Here is a 19,192-nt window from a genome sequence, read left to right as displayed (position 1 = left end):
AAGCAGGGGAAACTCTGTGTTTTGCTTATATCTTGTTGAAAATCAGTAAAGATTCCTTATACGATAAATAAAAGCAGCAACAACAACTCAGTTAAAAATCAATATGAATACTTAATGTGGACATGCCATGGACCACCTGGGTGAACCTTACAGACCACAGTTTGGGAATCCATGTTTTCAAAGGATTTGCCTTGGTCCAGAAAATAACTATTCCCTTGTTTACTGATGGCAGGGATCAAGTTTTCATTCCCGAGCGCGGCATGCGGAAAGGATCTAACAAAGTGATAATCATCATCACCGATGGAGTTGCCACAGATAGTGACAATGGGGTCATAGCCTCTGCCAAGAAAAAAGGCATCTTGCGCCTTGCCATTGGGGTAAAGTACCTAGGAGTTGTGTCTCAGCCTTGCAGGATAGTGCTTAAGTTCTCCAAGGCCTAAACAGAAAACAGCCGGCTGGAGGCTGGAGGAGGTACAGGAAAGCGGCTGTGGCGGCTGCGCTACCCCACACATCAGCTGTTAGGTGAGGAGGCTGAGCAGCGCAAACAGAGCTTTGCTGTGCCTCCAGTCTATTTGGGGCTTCCTCCGCCCTCACTGACATCCTGTTTGGGCTCTGGGGAGGGTCTTCTCACCAGTCCCAAGGACTCTCTATCACATTCCCACCATTTCTGCATTTGAATTAAATTATTTAATTCCCAGCGCTGCACGTATATGCGGCCACGCGTGAGTCGATCAAGTGGGGGGGGGGGCGGACACCTGTATAGACTCCCCACTGCCAAGTCCTACCTTGGTTTGCCTCATCTGGTCCTTCCTTGTCTCTCCAGATTGGGCATTATTTTAACACCAAAGAAGCTCAGGATAATCTCCAGGAAATTGCCTCAGAACCCACAGACCAGTTTGTGAAGGTGCTGGCCACTTTTGAGGAGCTCAGGGGCAGCTTCAACGACCTCCAGTCTAAGATCTATGCGATTGAAGGTGTTTATTTGGGTTCATGGATTAGTCACTTGTTGGGTTGGGTTGGGTTGGGTTGGGTTGGGTTGGGTTGGGTGGGATGGGATGGAGAAGAGGGAATGGTAGGGAACCCTGTCTTTCAAAACGATATCTTAACAAGCACCCAAAGTTCACCAGCAGAGTATTGGTCAATCTGGAACTTTTGTGGGCAAGGCCAGATTAAGACACGCTGCGGCCCTGTATCAAATTTAAAAGGCTCTATAGCATTACCAAAAAGAAATGGGTTTTGTTCTTTTATTTTTAACCAATTGTGTACAACTTGAAATGCAGATTTTTTTGTTTTTTGTTTTGGTATTTAGAGGCCACATATCTGAGACCCTGAACTGTAATTTACTTTGCTTGTGTGTAAACCCAGCACTGTCTCTTGGGGCTGCCCCCTGTGGTACAGCTGTCCAGCACATACCCTCAGGGATTGGTTCAGGTGGTCCCATGAACCATATGGGCATATCTGTGGAAAAGATCCTGTGGGCATCACCTGGTGGCAGAGATTAATTTTGGGAAGTGAGGTTGCAGGCCACCAACCTGTCCAAAAGACAGGTGGACTCTCTGAACTAGAAGCCACCCTGTTCACTCATTTTGCTTGCGCACTTGCTGGGGTAACCTGGCAGTGAGGTGAGTGTACTCTGACCATGCTCAGAGGGCCACACTCACCATCTGCATGCAGTGGTGGTAAAGTTCAGTCATTATCTACTAAATTCGGTCACTTGTTCACAATTCCACCACTCAGTTTCCTGTACTCCATAGTTGTACTTTCTCAGAGCTCATCCACACTTCCGTTTGTCCTGCCACTTTCCCCCAGGAAAACCCACAGTCTAGTGCTGAATTGGAACAAGTGGCCATTGGTGGGTTTTTTGGCAGATTGCTGTTTGTACTGATTTAGCACTAAAGAGTGGGAGGAAGCAGGGAGGGAAAGGAAAAACCTGTTCTTAGAAAGAATGGGAAAAGCAGAATTGTTTGCAGAACCTCAGTTGAAGGAGCTGAAATTCAGCCCCATCTGCGGTGGGAGGTTTATACAAATACATCTCTCTCTCTCCCCCACCTACCCCACCCAATCTGTGTACATTACAGGTACCAGTGATACTGGCTCGTTCCACCTGGAGTTGTCATCGAGTGGACTCAGTGCTGACATATCCCAGGTGAGCCAGAACTGTGGAACACAGTGCCTCTTGTTGCAATCTGCTTTGAAAAATGGAGCATAAACTTCTGGAACAAATAAATTAAAATAAATCCTTTTGTAGGTACCTGCTCAGCAGTAGGGCCTACTGAGCTCATTGGGAGATCACTCCCTGGCAAACTCATGTAGGGATTGCATCCTGCAGGGTAATGTCCGGTGCCACTATTTATTTCCATTTCCATTTCTGAATGGCTTCCTGCAAAGCATCTCAAAGCCATTTTGCAATATGTTAAAAAGCATAAAATAGAACAGTTGCTTCAACAATTAAAAAGAGCGGCATATGCTAAATCCAGTACAGATGATGAATGGGGTAAAAAAATCTCTGCTTAGAAGCCTTGCTGAAAACTTGTCTCCTAAGCATTGATATTGAAATTGTTTCTTTCTTCCTTTTTCTCTCCATGTCTCTCTCCCCTATGGCAGGGCCGGGTGGTCTTGGGTGCTGTGGGTGCTGACAACTGGGCAGGGGGCCTGCTAGAACAGCAGAAGGGTTTGGCCAGTGAAAAGTTCATCACAACTCCCTCAGTCAGGAAGGAGATGGAAGGCGCCTACTTGGGTGAGTAGAGAAGGCCTTCCTTTCTCTGGGCCTCTGCACCATCTCCCCCATTAACTGGGCCTTTATTTTCCAGCTCTGTGCACCGAGCACATATGTGTTGTGTGGGGTTTTTTGTTTGTTTTTCTGAACAGGGCTGTATATAGCTATCTTTCCTATGGACAGTTATTTTTCCTACATAGAGTTGGCAGCCAACCTGACCTTCCTCCAAGGTAGTCCAGCGGTGGGGGAAAGAGAAGGCCGCCAACCTTCCAGCGGTGCCTTCTAAGTGCATTTCTTATTGAAACACACATGAAAGTGAAGGCCACGCCTTCACCTGCCTCCCGGCTGATGTCACATGTGATGGAGCAGGGCAGGAGAGTGGGGGTTTTTTTTTGAGGGAAATGCCACATGGGCCAAATTAGGGCTCCTGCCAGGCTTAATTAAGTCTGTGGGGGCCAGAGATTTCCCCTCCCTGTTCTAGACAATTGTGGGTTTTGGTATTTGTAAAATTATCAATTAAGACCAGAAACGTGAAATGCAGTTACAACAGTGACAGCGTAACTTGCACGTCAGTGCAGTGCTACGCACCACCCTGATCGCTAAGCAGTAAGAGACTCTAGAGGTTCCCAGAATTTACCCAGGGTTTGGTCTCCTTGGAATGAAGCTCAGTAGAGACTATGGTGTCTTTAAGACATATGACTTTATTTACACGTATATACAACTTGAAGAAAGGGTGGAGGGGCTCACAGCAGTAACTCTCCCATTGAACTTGCCACAGACTGACCCCACCCCACCCCACCCCAACTCATAATAGTAGGATGCCTCGGGCTTTTACCAATACCTAAGGGTTAATCCATGGGTAGGCAAACTAAGGCCTGGGGGCCAGATCTGGCCCAATCGCCTTCTAAATCCAGCCCGTTGATAGTCCGGGAATCAGCGTGTTTTTACATGAGTAGAAATGTAGAATGTGTCCTTTTATTTAAAATGCATCTCTAGGTTATTTGTGGGGCCTGCCTGGTGTTTTTACATGAATAGAAGTGTGCTTTTATTTAAAATGCATCTCTGGGTTATTTGTGGGGTATAGGAATTTGTTCATATCCCGCCCCCCAAAATATAGTCTGGCCTCACACAAGGTCTGAGGGACAGTGGACCGGCCCCCTGCTGAAAAAGTTTGCTGACCCCTAAGTTAATCTCAAATTAACGAAAAGCCAAGGGTATCTTGGGCAAATGGAGGAGGAAGGGAGAAAGGAATACATAGCCGGTAATTGTTTTGTTGTGAGGAAGTGGGGTGGGTGGGGCAGACTTTGAGCGCCTTTTGGCCTCAGCTGGTGGGGGGGAAGTGCCTTTTGACAACAGGTTCCTTTTTCTCTGAGGCTCTTGGCCCCCTCTCTGATCACAGGGGGCCTAAAGAAGCTCGCTTTCTCCCATCTTCCACAAGATTCATGGATCTGATAGGGGAGAAAGCTTCATTGCTTTTTTGCACGTTGAAAGCAAGACTTGACCATCCAGAGCTGGGGTGGTTAGAGATGCTGGGCTTGCTCTGAACTTAAGTTTCTGAGAGCTCTTAGCAAGTTTCTAGATCTCTGTGTTGCAAAACGCAGGGCAGTGTGTGTGTTGTGTAGAAATGCCCCTAGTCTACACCTTCTTTTCCTTTGGTATCGCCACCTGATGGTTCTTTTCTTTTCTTTTCAGGGTATGCACTGAAATTTCTACAGCATCAACAGAGAGAGCTCTATGCTGCTGGTGCCCCTCGATATCAACATGTGGGAAGAGTCCTCATATTTGAGGTCAACTCCAGCACAACCAATTGGACATTAAAGCAGGACATTCCAGGGCAGCAGGTGAAGAAAACAGGGCTCCTATTGCTGGGAGGGTCCGGACATTCTGGTCAACTTTGATGCCAGGAATGAGGCAAAAGGATGATTATGGCCCCCCAGTAGGGCCACCCCTTTCACCCTGGATGTTTAAATATTTCTTTTGCAGATCGGATCATATTTTGGGGCAGCGCTCTGCTCTGTGGACATAGATGGCGATAAGGAAACAGACCTCCTCCTTGTTGGAGCCCCTCAGTATTTCACAGAGATGAGAGGGGGCCGAGTTTACGTGTACACCTGGAAGCAGGTGAGCAGAGCTGTGTGTGTCCTGTGCACCTGTGCAGGAATCCCGCGTTGTGTCACAGAATCAGTGGTTTTGAAAGACAGCAGCCTTTCAAGGGCACCTCTCTTTCCAGGGTACTCTTGTTCGCCAGGGGGAGCTGACTGGGGATCCAGGATACCCCTTGGGCAGGTTTGGAGCGGCCATCACAGACCTGTCAGATATCAGTGGGGATGGACTGACAGATGTGGCCGTCGGAGCCCCCTCAGAAGACGATGAGAAAGGTGCTATCTACATCTACAATGGAAACGAGAAGACCTTGCAGATGCAGTACAGCCAGGTAACCAAATAGGGCTACAGCACTAACTGACATGCCCATGTGCCGTGAGGGTGAGAGAACCGCCACAGGAAATGAAAGAATGTTAGTAATGAAATGCTCCTCTGCCCACCAAGGAGCCTTCCTCCTACTTTCACTACATGCTCTTGCTCAGAACAGGGACTCGCACAGAACCATGGAGGTGGGGTAATTCTTAAAGGTTCATGTTCTAAAAATAAACTTTGGGGGGAGGGTGTGTGTGCGCACACACAACGGCCATGTGTGTCCTTGGTTTTAATTGGGAGGGGAAAGAGTGCGGAATCTTGGGAGCCTTCAGAGTTAGGGTAGGGAAGCCTGCGGCACTCAAGATCGGGTTGGGGAGCCTCTTTGAGTTTGCCCACCTGTCGATCACAGTACAGTGATACCTCGGGTTAAGTACTTTATTCGTTCTGGAGGTCTGTTCTTAACCTGAAACTGTTCTTAACCTGAAGCACCACTTTAGCTAATGGGGCCTCCCGCTGCCACTGCGCTGCTGGAGCAGATTTCTGCTCTCATCCTGAAGCAAAGTTCTTAACCCGGGGTGCTATTTCTGGGTTAGCTGTGTCTGTAACCTGAAGCGTATGTAACCCGAGGTACCACTGTATGTCATTTGACATATTGCAATGCCAGGTTATTGAACTGTCAAACCTCAGCTGTGCAGGGTGTGGGAGGTCCACGTTCTCCCAGCCCTGCTTTAGCTGATGCCAAAAACTCATACAAATTAGCACCAGTCATTAAGTTTCTTTTGGCTTGTATTTGATCTGTTTGTCCTCCTGAATGGTCACATTGCCACTTTGCATCATTCTAGCCAGTAACATTTCTCTCCCACAGAGAATTTCAGGAGCCAGAATTTCTCCTGGCTTGGTCTTCTTTGGACAGTCTATCCATGGAAAGAGAGACCTCAATGGAGATGGCCTCACCGACATTGCAGTGGGAGCTCTGGGGAAGGTTGTGGTGCTTCGGTGAGTGGCTCTGCGAGAACCAAGACTCTTGCGCTCTCCCAGAGAGCAGCTGAGGAGTCCAATCAGTAATCAGTTAAGCTTTTTCATTTTCTGTCAGAGGCAACCTGTTGCCTTCAATCTAACACCATGTCAGAGCCAGAGAAGCCTGGGAAATGTAGTTTGTTAAGGGTTCTGAGATTTGTTAGGAGACTCCTATTCCCCTCACAAAGCTACAATTATCAGAGTTCCCTTGGAAGAGGAATTGATTGTTAAAACCACTCTGGGAATTGTTGCTCTATGAGGAAAATAGGGCTCAGTCCCCACTGAATTCATTTGCAGTTTATTTACCCCCATCCAGGTACCAGTTTAGGACATGCACCATCTACCCTGATTCAGATGTTGCAGAGCTGGCGGGGGTTCATCATCAGCATGCTGGTGACCCCTTGCTCCAAATCTAATGACTGTCCTCACCTTGGGAGCCCCAAAGCCAGGACATAAACATTTCTTTTAAATAAAACAACAACCCAAGTTGCCATCTCCGGTTCCTGCAGCTCCAGACCCATCATTACCGTGGTGACAAAGGTGCACTCCTCGCCCAAGGAAATCCCACGGGAAGATGTGGAGTGTCTGGGTGATGCCAGCACCTGGAAGAATCTGGTGGTTGACCTCAGCATCTGCTTCAGCACTAGCTTGGCCACCAAGCACTACCAAGGTGAGGGTTACCAGGGAATCGTGGACCTTGCCTTGAGCCTAATCCTGCTGTCCAGGGGAGTATTCATCACCCACATCTGCAGCATAGAGGACTGACCTGGGGGCTGAGGCATAACCTGTTCCCACAGTAGCTCCCTTTCCCCAAAGAGTAGCCCACATATTCCACACTAGCTGTTCTGTCTGAAATTGGTACCTTTTGTTCACCTCTCTCGCCTTTTATACAGAATTCAGACAATGGCCTCACCAAGCCATTGCATCCCAGCATTTTCTGTGTTGTCCTCTCGTTTTTTCCAGACCAATTGGTAGTGATTATTGTTCCACTTAAAATTTGCAACTGCAGTACCAGTTTACTTCCCTTGCATGCAAAGACAGGCTCCAGCGGATGGAGAGGATGAGACTAACAGTGGGTCCTGTTGTCAGGAAGGTGGTTTCTGCATGTGCTGTGGAGGGAAGTGAGGGGCAGATAGGACTCATCAAGCTGGGACTGTAGCCCATTTAGGAGAAGGGAAACACTGAGCCTAAGGCTAAGGAGTAAACCCTACACAAATCCAGAGTGGAGTCCCTAAAACAGACAGCGCTTGTATACCTTCTTCTGGCAACTCCTGCTGCCAAGCTGGTGCCAAACATCTTGCAGTGCTTTCCTTTGGACCACATCAGCAAGGCCAAGAGGGGTCTTGTTGTCTGGGCAGCCCAGGACTTCCATACATACTGCCCAGACCTATGCTCCAGGGAGGTCACTTTGATGCTGCTAATGCAATGGACTTCATCCCTGGTGGCCCACTCCATTGTCTCTTGAGACAGACAGGTGTCATAAAAAAAGGACCAGTTTGCTCTGCTGTTGGACTGGCAGAGCACTGCAAGGCCTTTAAGAACTGCTGTGCCTTGATTTCAAAGCATCCTCTTCGCTGCTTGTGCTCTTTTCAGTGCTTTCTGTTTAGTGCAGCAGGAGCATTCTTGATGAATAGCCCCATAACTGGACTTGCGGTTCCTTTCAGCGGGGGTCTTCAATTACTGGTACACTGATTGTTTTTATTTTTGAAATAGCACTATTTCCCTCTGAAAGAAAAATGAAAATAAGAAAAACATGAAGGGGATTGGGGGTGGGGGGAACCACACCATTTGGATCAGGAACTGAATTATTACAGAACAATCAAGAGGTCAGTTAATAAGCAATGATGCTACTGTACCAAACAAGAAACAGAAAGAGGCAACAGCGGTAAGGAGGCAGCTACTAATTAACATTGCAGTGGGTTCTTGCTGGACAGGAATTACTTCTGACAAAACAAGGATCTTGGCATAAAATAGCACCCTACCCCATCTCCCCCCCGTATTTCCTCCAGGTGGTCTTCATCCTGCTACCCTTCCACTCAAGAGTGTTGGCTGTCTTTTGTCATAAGTGCATCATCCCTTTATAAGCATAATCTCTCTCCCGCTTTCCCTCCAGGCCCCCTCTCTCCCAAGCTCTCCTTCCGCTTCGAGATCGACCGGAACAGGATGAGGCACCGAGGAGTTTTTAAGAATGGCACGAAAGTCACAGATGGGGTGAAGGAACTCTCTTTGGGAGAAGTGTGCATACAGGAGAGCATTCTCTTCAAGGTAAACGGAGGGTTGCCCTCATTTCCATGAAGCTTCACCTGGAGTGAGATATGGCAGCTGTCCACACAGGCATCTATTGCGTCTTGCTGAAGATGCGGCTGCTTCTGGAGTGGGTGCCCAAGAACCCCTCTTATGAGAGTTCTGGCTTCAATATCTGTAAGGGTGGTGCGTGAAGTTATCTGCCAGCTGCCTCCATTCCCTTTCAGAGCTGCATTGAGGATTACATATCGCCTATCAAGCTCTTTATGAACTTCTCTCTTGGGCGTGACAACAACCCTAGCAATGGACACCCTAGACCTGTTCTGAGCTCCCTAAGTAATGCAGTGACGGTGGAGGTGAGAGGACTCCTGATGCTTTGAAAGTAGGATTACAGGGACCATCCAGGTGGCCTTTTTACTCTGCATTCACGATGATTCATGGTCATGATTGTAATGGGGCGGTTAGACACCATCCTGGTTTGCACCTACAAAAAAAAATGGGATTGGTTTTTCATTTCCAGTCAGCGCATGTCCTGTGGATTCCAGCTGAAATCCTGTAACTTTTTATGCCGCAAATGTTTTCAGGGTGTTGTTGTTGTCGTCATTGTCCTGCTTCTGTTACACTATAGTGTAAGAGTGCCCCTCCAAATGGCAATAATGCAATTCCATTCAGGAAGCATTGCAGAAAACTTACCGTAATAAAGTGGAATGGTGTGTAAGAGCTGTTTGACAGTGGGACGGACTCCCTCGGGAGGTTTTGTGGCCATCCATCATGGATACTTAGATCCAAATTGGGAAAAAGAACAACTTAGGCTGTGTACACATTAGCTGCTTGAAACACGGTGGAGCCATTTCCCCCCACCCACAGTGCTTCAAGTCTCTATTTTTATGCTGCTGTGTACAGCAAACAGGGGGAAATGATGTCTTTACCTGATGCACGTTAGCTGATGGCTTTCCCTATGCCTGCAGCCTCCTGGCTCCAATCCAACGAAGCTGCCATCTGCACATGTGTTGTCATTTGCACATGTGCGACAGCTGTCTGAAGTGCTCATGCCCCAGCCTAACCGCTGCTTACAGTTTTCAAATTGGACGGGAGCTGACTTGAGGGGAACATGCACCAAACAGCAGTATTTCCCAAGAAGCTACAGGATACAGAAGGATGGTGGCTAATGTCATGGGCACTCAGCTTCAGACATCTGTAGTGAGAGTGCACAGGAGCCAAAGCCAATGGTGGTGTGTGTACACAGCCATAGCTTCATTTTAAGCTGGCTGCACACAACCAATGGCATGTTGGTGATGAAACGAAACAAAAAACCAGTGTGAAAGGGCCAATAGACCAGGGGGTGGGGTGGGCAAGTCTGGTCTTGACCCCAGATTCTCAGGGAAGGAAATGGGATTTAATGGGTTTGGGCAAAGGAACTGGGCAAATAAAGCAAAATTGAGATTGACGCCTGCAGCATTCAGTGGAGGCTGTCTTTTGGGATGTGCAGAATGAAGTACAAACTCTTCTGCATAAGAGCACGCATGAAAACAGCTTTATCTGTTCCCAGTAGCTAGAGCTAAAGGGGGAGGGGAATGTATGGGATCCCATGGTTTGGAGTGAGCAGGCAAGAGATCTGGGAACGGGGCACAGCCTAGCTGTTTTCAGCAGGAAGAGATAGCTTGTTCAGAAGATGTTGCATATTAACTGTTCTAATATTCTTGGCTCACATGTTAGATTCCTTTTGACAAGCACTGCGGGGAAGATCAGGTGTGTCATGCTGACCTGAAACTCTCCTTTCACAATTCAGGGTATGTTGAACATCCTTGATGCTAACAGTCACTGATGCTTTTAGTGTAGGAAAACAAATTAAAAGTGGTAGAGGGAGGACAGGTCTGAATTTTTGCAATAATAAGTCTTAGCATATATGCCAGCATATTTAAAATGCAGAGAGTTTTAAATTCATATACATTATAACAGCAATCCTTCCAATAGTGGTTCTCCTGTCAGCATTGAGTATTGGCTGTCCTAGCTGGGGACTGGTGGGAATAGGAGTCCAACAACACGTGGAGGGCAACAGATTGGTCACTTCTGCTTTGAAGGATTGTAGATAGGGGCTGAGGTTGAGAGTGTACTGTGCTTGGTATAGCTAAACTACAAAATTGTAATGTCCCTGGGAACCAAAGTATTCCCTGACTGTGTTGCAGGGAGGGAAGCCATTCTGGAGAACACCATTTAAATCTAGAGCAGTGGCCATTTTGAGTTAAACTGTAGCAAGACTTGCACGGTGTTCTGTGAACTTTGCCCCCTGCTTTAGTTTCCAACAATATTATTTTACAAAGCTTACGGCAGTAAATATAAAGCTTACCTTGATTTTATGCTACATTAATACCGTGGCTTCTGCCAAAGAATGCTGGGACTTAATTTGGTGAGGCTGCTAAGAATGGTCTTTCGGAGATCTTTAGGCTTTCCCCCATCATAGTATTACACCTCCCATGATTCCCTGTTTTGAGTCGGCTTTATGTAGGTATGCCCTATGGCAGCCTTCACCAACCCAGCTTCCTCTCAATGCTTTCGACTGTAACTGTTTAGTGGGCAGCTGGATGGCGACTCTGTTGTGAGTTTTGGGCGGAACAGAGACTCAAAGGCTACATTAGTTTCCTAGTGCATTCAGCAGTCCCACCTCCCAGACCCAGGAACCGAGGCCTGTTAATCAGCTTGTCTACCCAACATCCTCTTGACCAGGTCTCAGGAGCTGGTTGTGTTCCCTGGAAGAGACTTGGACATGAGCTTGGAGCTGGAGAACCGCAAAGAGGATGCCTACTCTGTGACCCTCCACGTGCCTCACATACCAGGCCTCTCCTTTCGCAAAGCTTGGGTGGTAGGTACCGGTATTCCCTCTGCAAAAGGGGCACTGGGACTGGATTGGGGCTGGCTTCAGGTTTGAAGGCTTCCCACATTTTTGGCAGCAGTGATGAAAAGAATGAAACAAGAAGATGCAGTGCTATGGTGGGCACAGATGCTTAAATCGTTCTCTTCCCAGCCCAGGACCTTAATGGAAATGCACTTAGCTCCCTCCCAAGGGGAGTCCTCAACTTTTCACACCAAGTGAGCTGCAAGAGAACTTCAAAATGGAACCCATAGGCCACACACTGCCTTGTTGCACATGCAGAGAGAGGAGCAAAGCCAAAAATTGACACACACACACACACCGCCTTTGCACTGCCTTCCCAAAGCCACCTAACCAAGGCGCCAAGCTTTGGGAAGGAGGTGTGAGGCTCTGGCAGGTTCTTAGAGCCCTCCCAACTCCTTCCAAAGCTGACAAAGCACTAACTAGGCTTTGGGAAGGAGGCTGGACCCTTACCCTTGCTTACCCGCTTTGGGAAGGCAGTGCAAGGGCTTGGGGGTTTCAAATGTTGCAGAGAGCCACCCAAAAAGGCCTTGAGGGCCACAGACTAAAAGAGCCTGCCCCACTGGAGGCAAAGAGTCCTCTGGTGTCCCCCTGCTTGGACTTCACAGGCAGCAGTACTCTGAGCTCTGCTACAAGCAGCACCTGGTGGCTAAGGCTAGCTTTGACTTATCACAAGCCCCTGGAATGACACTATGTTGAGAAATTAACATGATACTGGGCTCAGCATGCTGGGCCATTTTTTCAACAACAACAGGGGATGCTGACTAGGGCAGGTTTTAGCAACCCAAGGCTGCCAGATGTTGACATCAACCCTGAACTTGCTCCACCCTTTCTCTTCTTGCAGTCCAACACTCTGCTTGTCATGAGCTGCGATGGGCTACTGGATAGCCAGCACCTCAAAGGTCTCTCTTGCAACATCAGCCATCCTGTCTTCAAGAGCAATACTAAGGTGAGCATGTGGTGACACTGGCAGCTGGCACTCCTTCCCTGATCAGCCATGAAACTCCCTGGGCGACCTTGGGCTCTCAGCCTAACTGACCTCAAAGGGTGGTGGAAAGAGGAAAGAGGGTTAACATACGCTCTCTGGATAGCTTTTTCAGTAAAGAATGAAGTTTAGGAACAATGAATTGGCTTAACAAATAATTAAGCAATAACTAGAGAAATTACGAGAAGTTTTTTGTTTGCTTAATAAAAAGCGAGAAAAGAAGATATCGTTGGTAGTTTATTGTCAGTTTTAAGAAGTGTAATTAGTTTTCTGTTGTGCTTTGAAGGATATATATATGACTTTTTAGAAACTTGAATCATTTTGGCATGTGTGGGGATGGGGGCTGAGGATAACAAGCAGAAGCACGGTGAGTTTAGGGGGATCCTGCCAGGACAGCAGGAGGAAAGGGGGAGACTTTGAGAGCGGGAGATGCTGGCTGCAGCAGATGCCCCGTGTGTGAGTGCTTCAGGGAGATCATTTGCAACAAACATAGGGAAGGGGAAAGCTGAGAAGGCACAGGCAGTGGCTTCCGATCAGAAAGGAAGCACATTTTTTATCTTCCTTTCTTCACAATTTTTGCAGTTTTCTCTTTCACGGCTGCATTTTGTCAGCAAACTGCCTCTTTAAGACATCCACCAGCATAGGATTGAAAAGAAAAGAAAGCTGTTGATTCTTGCTGGAGTTTTCATTTCAAGATGCAAGGAGGATCCTTTGTTCTGCATGAGGGGGACGAAAGGGGATGGGGTCAGCACTCTAGAGGGAGGGAGGGAGGAAGCCAGGCAGGCAGCAAGTGCCATGAATTGTCTCACTTTTGATCTCCTCCCTCCCCCATTGCAGGCTTTAATTCAGCTCAGGTTTAGCATCCTCAGCAACAGCTCCTGGGGAGATTACTTGGAGATGAAGGCAAATGTCACAAGGTAGGTGTATCCTCCCTTCTACCTTTTAATAGATGTGTAGAAGAAGGGATTTCAGCAGGGGGAGCATGTCATGCAAAACACCTCTGCTGCTTTCTTCTCTGCTACCTAACTGTTAAAGGCGTAGGTGCCCTGCCCGCTCACTTTTTTCTCAGAGTAGACCCACTGAAATTAATGCACCTAAGTTAGTCGTACTTGAATGCAACCCATAGGTGTCTAGATGAATAGTTATTTGCAAGTTTTTGTTACAGAATTTCCTGCCTGGGTATGGGTGCAGGAGTCAGGTCCATTTCTAGGGTGGCAGGCGAAAGGATATTTTGCATTTTCTTGACGTCTGTCCCTGTCTTGTAGCGACAACAACGTGAATGAGACTCTTGACACCGGGGCCAGTCACACCATCCCTGTCCTGTACCCCATCAACATCATTGTCAAGGAGTAAGAGACAAGTTGTTGTTTTCCCTTCTTATCTGACTGCTCAGGCTCAGGGTAGAGCTTGAGAATTGTAACCAGGGCTGGGGGTATGCTGTGATTCCATGTCAGTGATGTGCAAGCCTAGAATTTGGTACTGGGTGCAGAATCCAGCATCCTGAACATTCCAGCTTTGTGTGTGGGGTGTGTGGGTGTTTCTATATGGGAGGGGAGAAATCCCTCCACATAGAAAACTGTGCTTTGTAGAAGGCTTGGTCGTATTCTTCCTCCCTGACATCATAAGCTTTTTTATGTGGGGGGATTTGGTGGTGCTGGTGGTGGCCCAGACACTTAAGTATTACATCCTTTGCTGCCTCTGTGAATGCAGGGTCTAAGAGGTAAAGTACACAAGGAATCTATGAATAGAACTGGCCATTTTAAATGAAGCCACAGGAGACTCCCAAGATTTTTCAGATGAGTATGTACGTGTGTTTAGAGGAAAGAGTTATTTTAGCTCTTTTCTCCCACACCATCTTCCCAATCAAAATAATTTCATCTACTCCCTCAGTTTGTTTATTTCTCCATATTTAAGTTCCCCCACCGCTTCTGGGGCTGCTCACACAGCTGTGATTTACGTCACAAAAATATGCACATTAAACTGCATTCGCACCGTGTCTGGCCACTACGACAGCTGAAGATAAAACATCTCTTCTTGGTAACAAGAAGATCAGGTTCCTTTTCTGCCTGCTAGCTAGTAGCTGGACTGAGACTTTTGTGGAGGCAGCAATGTGGGCACAGAGGGGTTGTGGTAACAATGAGAAACACCCGGTGGCGCATTGCTGAGTTCGCTGCCACCATTGTAGGGTCACTGGCTGCAGCAGTTTGTTCTCCTTGGGGTTGGGCTCCCTGCCTCCGTTCTTCACCTCCCTCATCTCTACTTTTTCTCCCATGCAGGTCAGAAACATCCAGCCACTATGTGAACTTCACTTCCCAACGTCAAGAAAATAAGACGGTGACACACTCGTATGAAGTGAGTGAGAGACTACTAATTACACAAAAAAGAGTTCACAAAAGCTCATGCCATAATACATTTGTGAGTTGGTACACACAATACACTTAAAGGATGTGGCTTCCCCAAAGAATCCTGGAAATTGTGGTTTACCCCTCACTGAGCTACAGTTCTCAGCACTCTTAACGAACTGCAGTTCACGGGATTCTTTGTACAGAAGCCATGTGCTTTAAATGTACAATGTACAGACAGATGTCATTTTTGCTGCAAGAGACTAACGTGACTTTCTGGTCCTCACCTGGGCAGCCCTGCTGGGACCTAGGTCGTCTCTGGAACACAGGAGCATGGGATTCTGCCTTTTACTGAATCAGACCACTGGGCCACCTTACTTGATATTGTCTGCACTGACAGGGAGCAGCTCTCCAGGGTTTCAGACAGCGTTCCGTCTCAGCACTACACGGAGATGTCGGCGATTAGACCTGCGTGCAAGGAAGATGCTCTACCACTGAGCTACATATGACGCTTCCCTAAACTGAATCTGCTAATTGAAGTAGACGGTGCTGATCTAGAGGGTCCCTTAGTCCAGGGGTCTGCAACCTGCGGCTCCGGAGTCACATGTGGCTCTTTTACACCTTTGCTGCGGCTCCGGGGCGGATACTAGCGAGGGGAGGAGGTGCATTGTGCGCCCCGACACTCCTCACTGTGGCGGGCGCTGTACTGGCTGTGACGTCGCATGGGGGTGGTGCATGCGTTAGTCATGCACCGTCCCGACGTCACCTTCCCGCCCGCTGTCAGATTGTGGCTCCGGAGATATATTTGTTTTAAATGTCGCAATGGTTTTGCGGCTCCCAGTTGTTGTTTTTTCTTCGGAAACGGGTCCAAGTGGCTCTTTTTGTCTTAAATGTTGCAGACCCCTGCCTTAGTCTGACTTGGATAGAAGGAGCTGCCTTATACTGCATTCACCACTGCTCCCTTCTGCATCCTTATTGCCAGCAATCACCATCCCAGCTCTCTGGGCCTGGATAGCTCAATTGGTCAGAACAGGTGCTGATAACGCCAAGGTTGCAGGTTTGATCCCTATGTGGGACAGCTGCAAATTCCTAAATTGCAGCGGTTTGGACGAGAACAGTGGCTCCCAATTAGCTAAGTACTGTAGGACCTCCTACTTTTGAAATTTTTGATATCTCTGTGGTGGTTTTTGTTAATGTGAATGGTGCGAGGGACCCCACCAATTGGGAACCACTGGGCTAGAGGATCCTCAGGGTCCCTTCCAACTCTGCAATGCAAGGATTCCATGATTCCCTGAAGTTTAATTTGTTGCGTCTCCTTGCCTTAGTCGCCCTCTCCTTTTTCCCTCTCCCCTTCCTGCAGCTAACAAACCGGCCCTTGGGTGCTTTCGCACCTCCTGCACTGTCAGTGATCGTGAAGGTGCCGACCGCCTTACCTGCCGGGCTGACCTGGGTGGTGGATAACATCCGAACAGTAAGTACGATATAAAACAACAGGGCAAGGGCAGCTAGCGGGTGTAAAAGGTCGAAGCTCAGCACCCCCTAGTGCTAGCTTTTGGGTGGCTAACCAGTGGGTGCGGGTCGCCCACATAATTCACTATTGAGGAAGTGAAGGATGATCAAGCAAAGCATTGAAAAGACGGGTCCAGTAACTTTAAACTTCCATATTTTTTTCCGATGGTAACAAACACAGATTTTTCTCCAATTCCTAGGTACCCCCTGCAGTGTGCCATCCCATGGAAATGCAGAAAAGCACAAAGATCCAAGTCAAGTTGCCTGAGGTAGATTGTCTCTGCACAAGAGCACTTACTAAGGATTATATCTCAAAGCCTGCTGCAAGTGGGGGGGGGGGGTTCAGTTCAGTTCACATTTAAAGGAAAACTTGCTTAATTTGCGCTTCCGAAACAATAAGCAAACTGATACACGACCATTTGCACTTCTCTGAATTTTGCCGTGCAGTTTTCTGACCCAGTGATGTGTACAAAAATGCACACACTGGGGTAAAGTGTGTATAGGAATGCATATATTTTAGTGACGACTTATAAAAATGCTTTATATTAGGAATAATTGTTTTGCAAGAAATTCTGCATGGAATTGCATATTAGGAGAATAATGTGGTACTGTTCACTTCTAGAGAACTCCTGAAAACTAAGGTTTCTTAAGTGTGGATGGGCGCTTTTTAAAACTTCTGCTTTCTTCCTAGCAATGTGCAACTGGCACTTATCTCACCTACAAGTGTGATCTTGGACAGATCAATTCCTCCGTAATCCATATCACTGGGTTGATGTATACCCAAAGCAAAATTGAGGTAAAGGCTTGGAATGGTCCGTAAAGGGTTACTTGCAGCAAATGTCAACTCCTGTCCACATTGGGACCTGGGGCATGGGTTTTTAGAGGTGGAAGGTAAGAGAATGGGATCCTTTCCTTGTATAGTGAGTCCCTCATTCCAGTTTATTCAAAGTACTAATATTGACGCTGGGGTGGGGGCAATACAGTCAACACAGCGATAATAAAGGAAAGACATAATAAGCCCACTATGAGAAGAAGAAGAAGAATTATTTGCACTGCTACAGTGTGCTTTTGAATTTTAAGAATTCTCAAGTTTTTCAAGCTCTTGAAGGGGTGCTTCTGCTCTGAAATGTATTGAGTTACAGTAAGTTTTTCACCAGTGAACACTGGAGCTGGTTCTCCTTTTTGCCTTCTGCAGTGTGTAGCAGCGACTCGGCAATTAAAGGTGTAGAGGCTCTGTCCTCTTTTTACATCTAGCCACTCTAAGCTCGGTATTGGCATCAATGATTAGCAGCCACCCTCCAGGGGTTTGGATAGAGGTATTTTCTCAGCCCTCTCTAGAGATGGTCTTGAACATGGGACTGCCTGCCCGCCTGCAGACTATGTGCTCAGTCACTGAGCTCCACCAGCCCCTCTGTACTTTTGTTTTCAATTAAATTTAACATCATGCAAACGGCATGACATTCATTCCTTCCAGACAGATATGTTGCATTCCTGCTGTGGTGTCCTTATTATAGATTTATTGTTACCATGGCACATGTGGAAATCTTTTGAGTGGCCTCCTTATACCTCCCAAGTCACTCCCCAAGATAATATAACTTCAATTTAGTTGGTGCGGCAATAAGTGCTTGAAAATATTATTCTTTATTTAAAGGTGGGATTTTCTGCTCATGAATGATCCTGCCCAGTATGGTCTAAAACAAATTGTCTGTTTCTCTTACTTTGCAGAAGACATCTCAGTTCAAGTTTTGCACAGCCTTGTGGTTTACGTTTGATACTACAAGATACACAAATTTCTACCCAGCTGAATTTGCCCACTTTCAGGTAGTGCATGCTGCAGGAATTGCTTCTTTTCCTCCCTTTCTGCAGATTTACCTGTTTTGCTTGCAGGATTTCATAGCATTACTTCTATCATAATCTTCTCCATCCAAGTGATTTCCTTACAGAACTACTTACAAGATTTCTCCCTTACCCTATATTATTTCATAATTAAAAGCCTTTTTGTCCTCTGGAAGTACATTATAGGCACTTTCAGACAGGCTGCTTATTCACAAAAATGTGATCATTAACCCACACTTTCTAGTGTAATTATCTTGTCACTTTTCTAAATTGCACTGGAAAGTGTGAGCTACCAACCCAGTGCTGGCTATACTGTATCACCTCTCTGCAAGCATACCAGGAGGGATGTCTAGAAGCTCCCAAAATATGACTATAAAACGTAGATTTTTCTTATTGCATATGTTTCTGAGAACAATATTTAACCCACTTTTAATTTTTTTAATTAATCAAACTGGAGAGGATCCCCATAAATTAGAACAGTCAAATTTGTTCAGTCACCTTAAGTGTATATTCTATCCTTTTTCTTTTAACCAATCCTTAAGTCAATCCAATTTTGAGAACAAAATGCTTTCTAGAGTGTTGAAGCATCTGTGTATCTTGAGCTGTATAGCTTCCTTTCTATTAGATTCATTGTGTTTTTAAAGCTACCTCTTTTCCTGCCTAAATCTTCTTTAGCTACTGTGTATGATACCCTTTCGAAAAGATTGCAGGTGTGCAATGATCACTAGCTAGCTTCACAGATGCAGCTTCATGTCGCCTTTGCTGTATCAGGGCATCTTGCTTTAGTTGCCTTTGTTCTTAACCTTGACTGTGTAATAGCTGGACTTCTATTTTAGAAGCAGCAAACGTTATCTGGTATATTCTGGGCAAGAGGGAGGCCTTTGCCGGAGAAAATACAGGACCAGCCTGGCATGCCAGTCTTGAGTGAAGACCTTTCCCCTGCTGATTTGGCTCCTTCAGAACTAGGCTGTCTGTCTCAGGCCCACTGCGACCAGTCATGATCTGTGTGTTTTTTCTCTCCCTGCTCCCCAGGTTGCTGAGGTGGAGATGATTCATGTGATGAACTATCTCCCTGTTATAATAGGCAGTGCTGTCGGAGGCTTGTTCTTGCTAATTCTCATCATTGTATCACTTTACAAGGTAAGACTCGATGTACATTGGGAATCCTGGGTTAGGAGTAGCTGAGAGCTCAGGTCATTTTTTAGGCAATTTAGCAGCAACGGTTTTATCAGTAGTTT

At 46.8% G+C, this 19,192-nt stretch overlaps 1 protein-coding gene across 3 annotated transcripts in view; it reads left to right on the top strand.

Moving 5' to 3' along the window:
* Positions 1-19,192, top strand: part of ITGAL (integrin subunit alpha L) — a 44,300-nt gene that overhangs the window by 21,573 nt on the left and 3,535 nt on the right. For all 3 annotated transcript variants that reach the window (XM_083469128.1, XM_083469127.1, XM_083469129.1), the window contains 22 exons: positions 233-377; positions 824-974; positions 2,079-2,146; positions 2,605-2,737; positions 4,409-4,557; positions 4,700-4,837; positions 4,947-5,150; positions 5,997-6,127; positions 6,658-6,818; positions 8,262-8,413; positions 8,620-8,748; positions 10,109-10,182; positions 11,117-11,252; positions 12,127-12,231; positions 13,105-13,184; positions 13,533-13,616; positions 14,544-14,619; positions 15,970-16,080; positions 16,319-16,387; positions 16,810-16,914; positions 17,844-17,939; positions 18,987-19,094. In XM_083469128.1, the coding sequence (XP_083325254.1) occupies positions 233-377; positions 824-974; positions 2,079-2,146; positions 2,605-2,737; positions 4,409-4,557; positions 4,700-4,837; positions 4,947-5,150; positions 5,997-6,127; positions 6,658-6,818; positions 8,262-8,413; positions 8,620-8,748; positions 10,109-10,182; positions 11,117-11,252; positions 12,127-12,231; positions 13,105-13,184; positions 13,533-13,616; positions 14,544-14,619; positions 15,970-16,080; positions 16,319-16,387; positions 16,810-16,914; positions 17,844-17,939; positions 18,987-19,094 (2,605 nt within the window). The remainder of the gene's footprint in view (positions 1-232; positions 378-823; positions 975-2,078; positions 2,147-2,604; positions 2,738-4,408; positions 4,558-4,699; positions 4,838-4,946; positions 5,151-5,996; positions 6,128-6,657; positions 6,819-8,261; positions 8,414-8,619; positions 8,749-10,108; positions 10,183-11,116; positions 11,253-12,126; positions 12,232-13,104; positions 13,185-13,532; positions 13,617-14,543; positions 14,620-15,969; positions 16,081-16,318; positions 16,388-16,809; positions 16,915-17,843; positions 17,940-18,986; positions 19,095-19,192) is intronic.

Source organism: Podarcis liolepis (assembly GCF_965112155.1).
Source record: "Podarcis liolepis genome assembly, chromosome: 13".
Lineage (NCBI taxonomy): Eukaryota > Metazoa > Chordata > Lepidosauria > Squamata > Lacertidae > Podarcis > Podarcis liolepis.
This window is presented reverse-complemented; position numbering and strand designations above follow the sequence as displayed.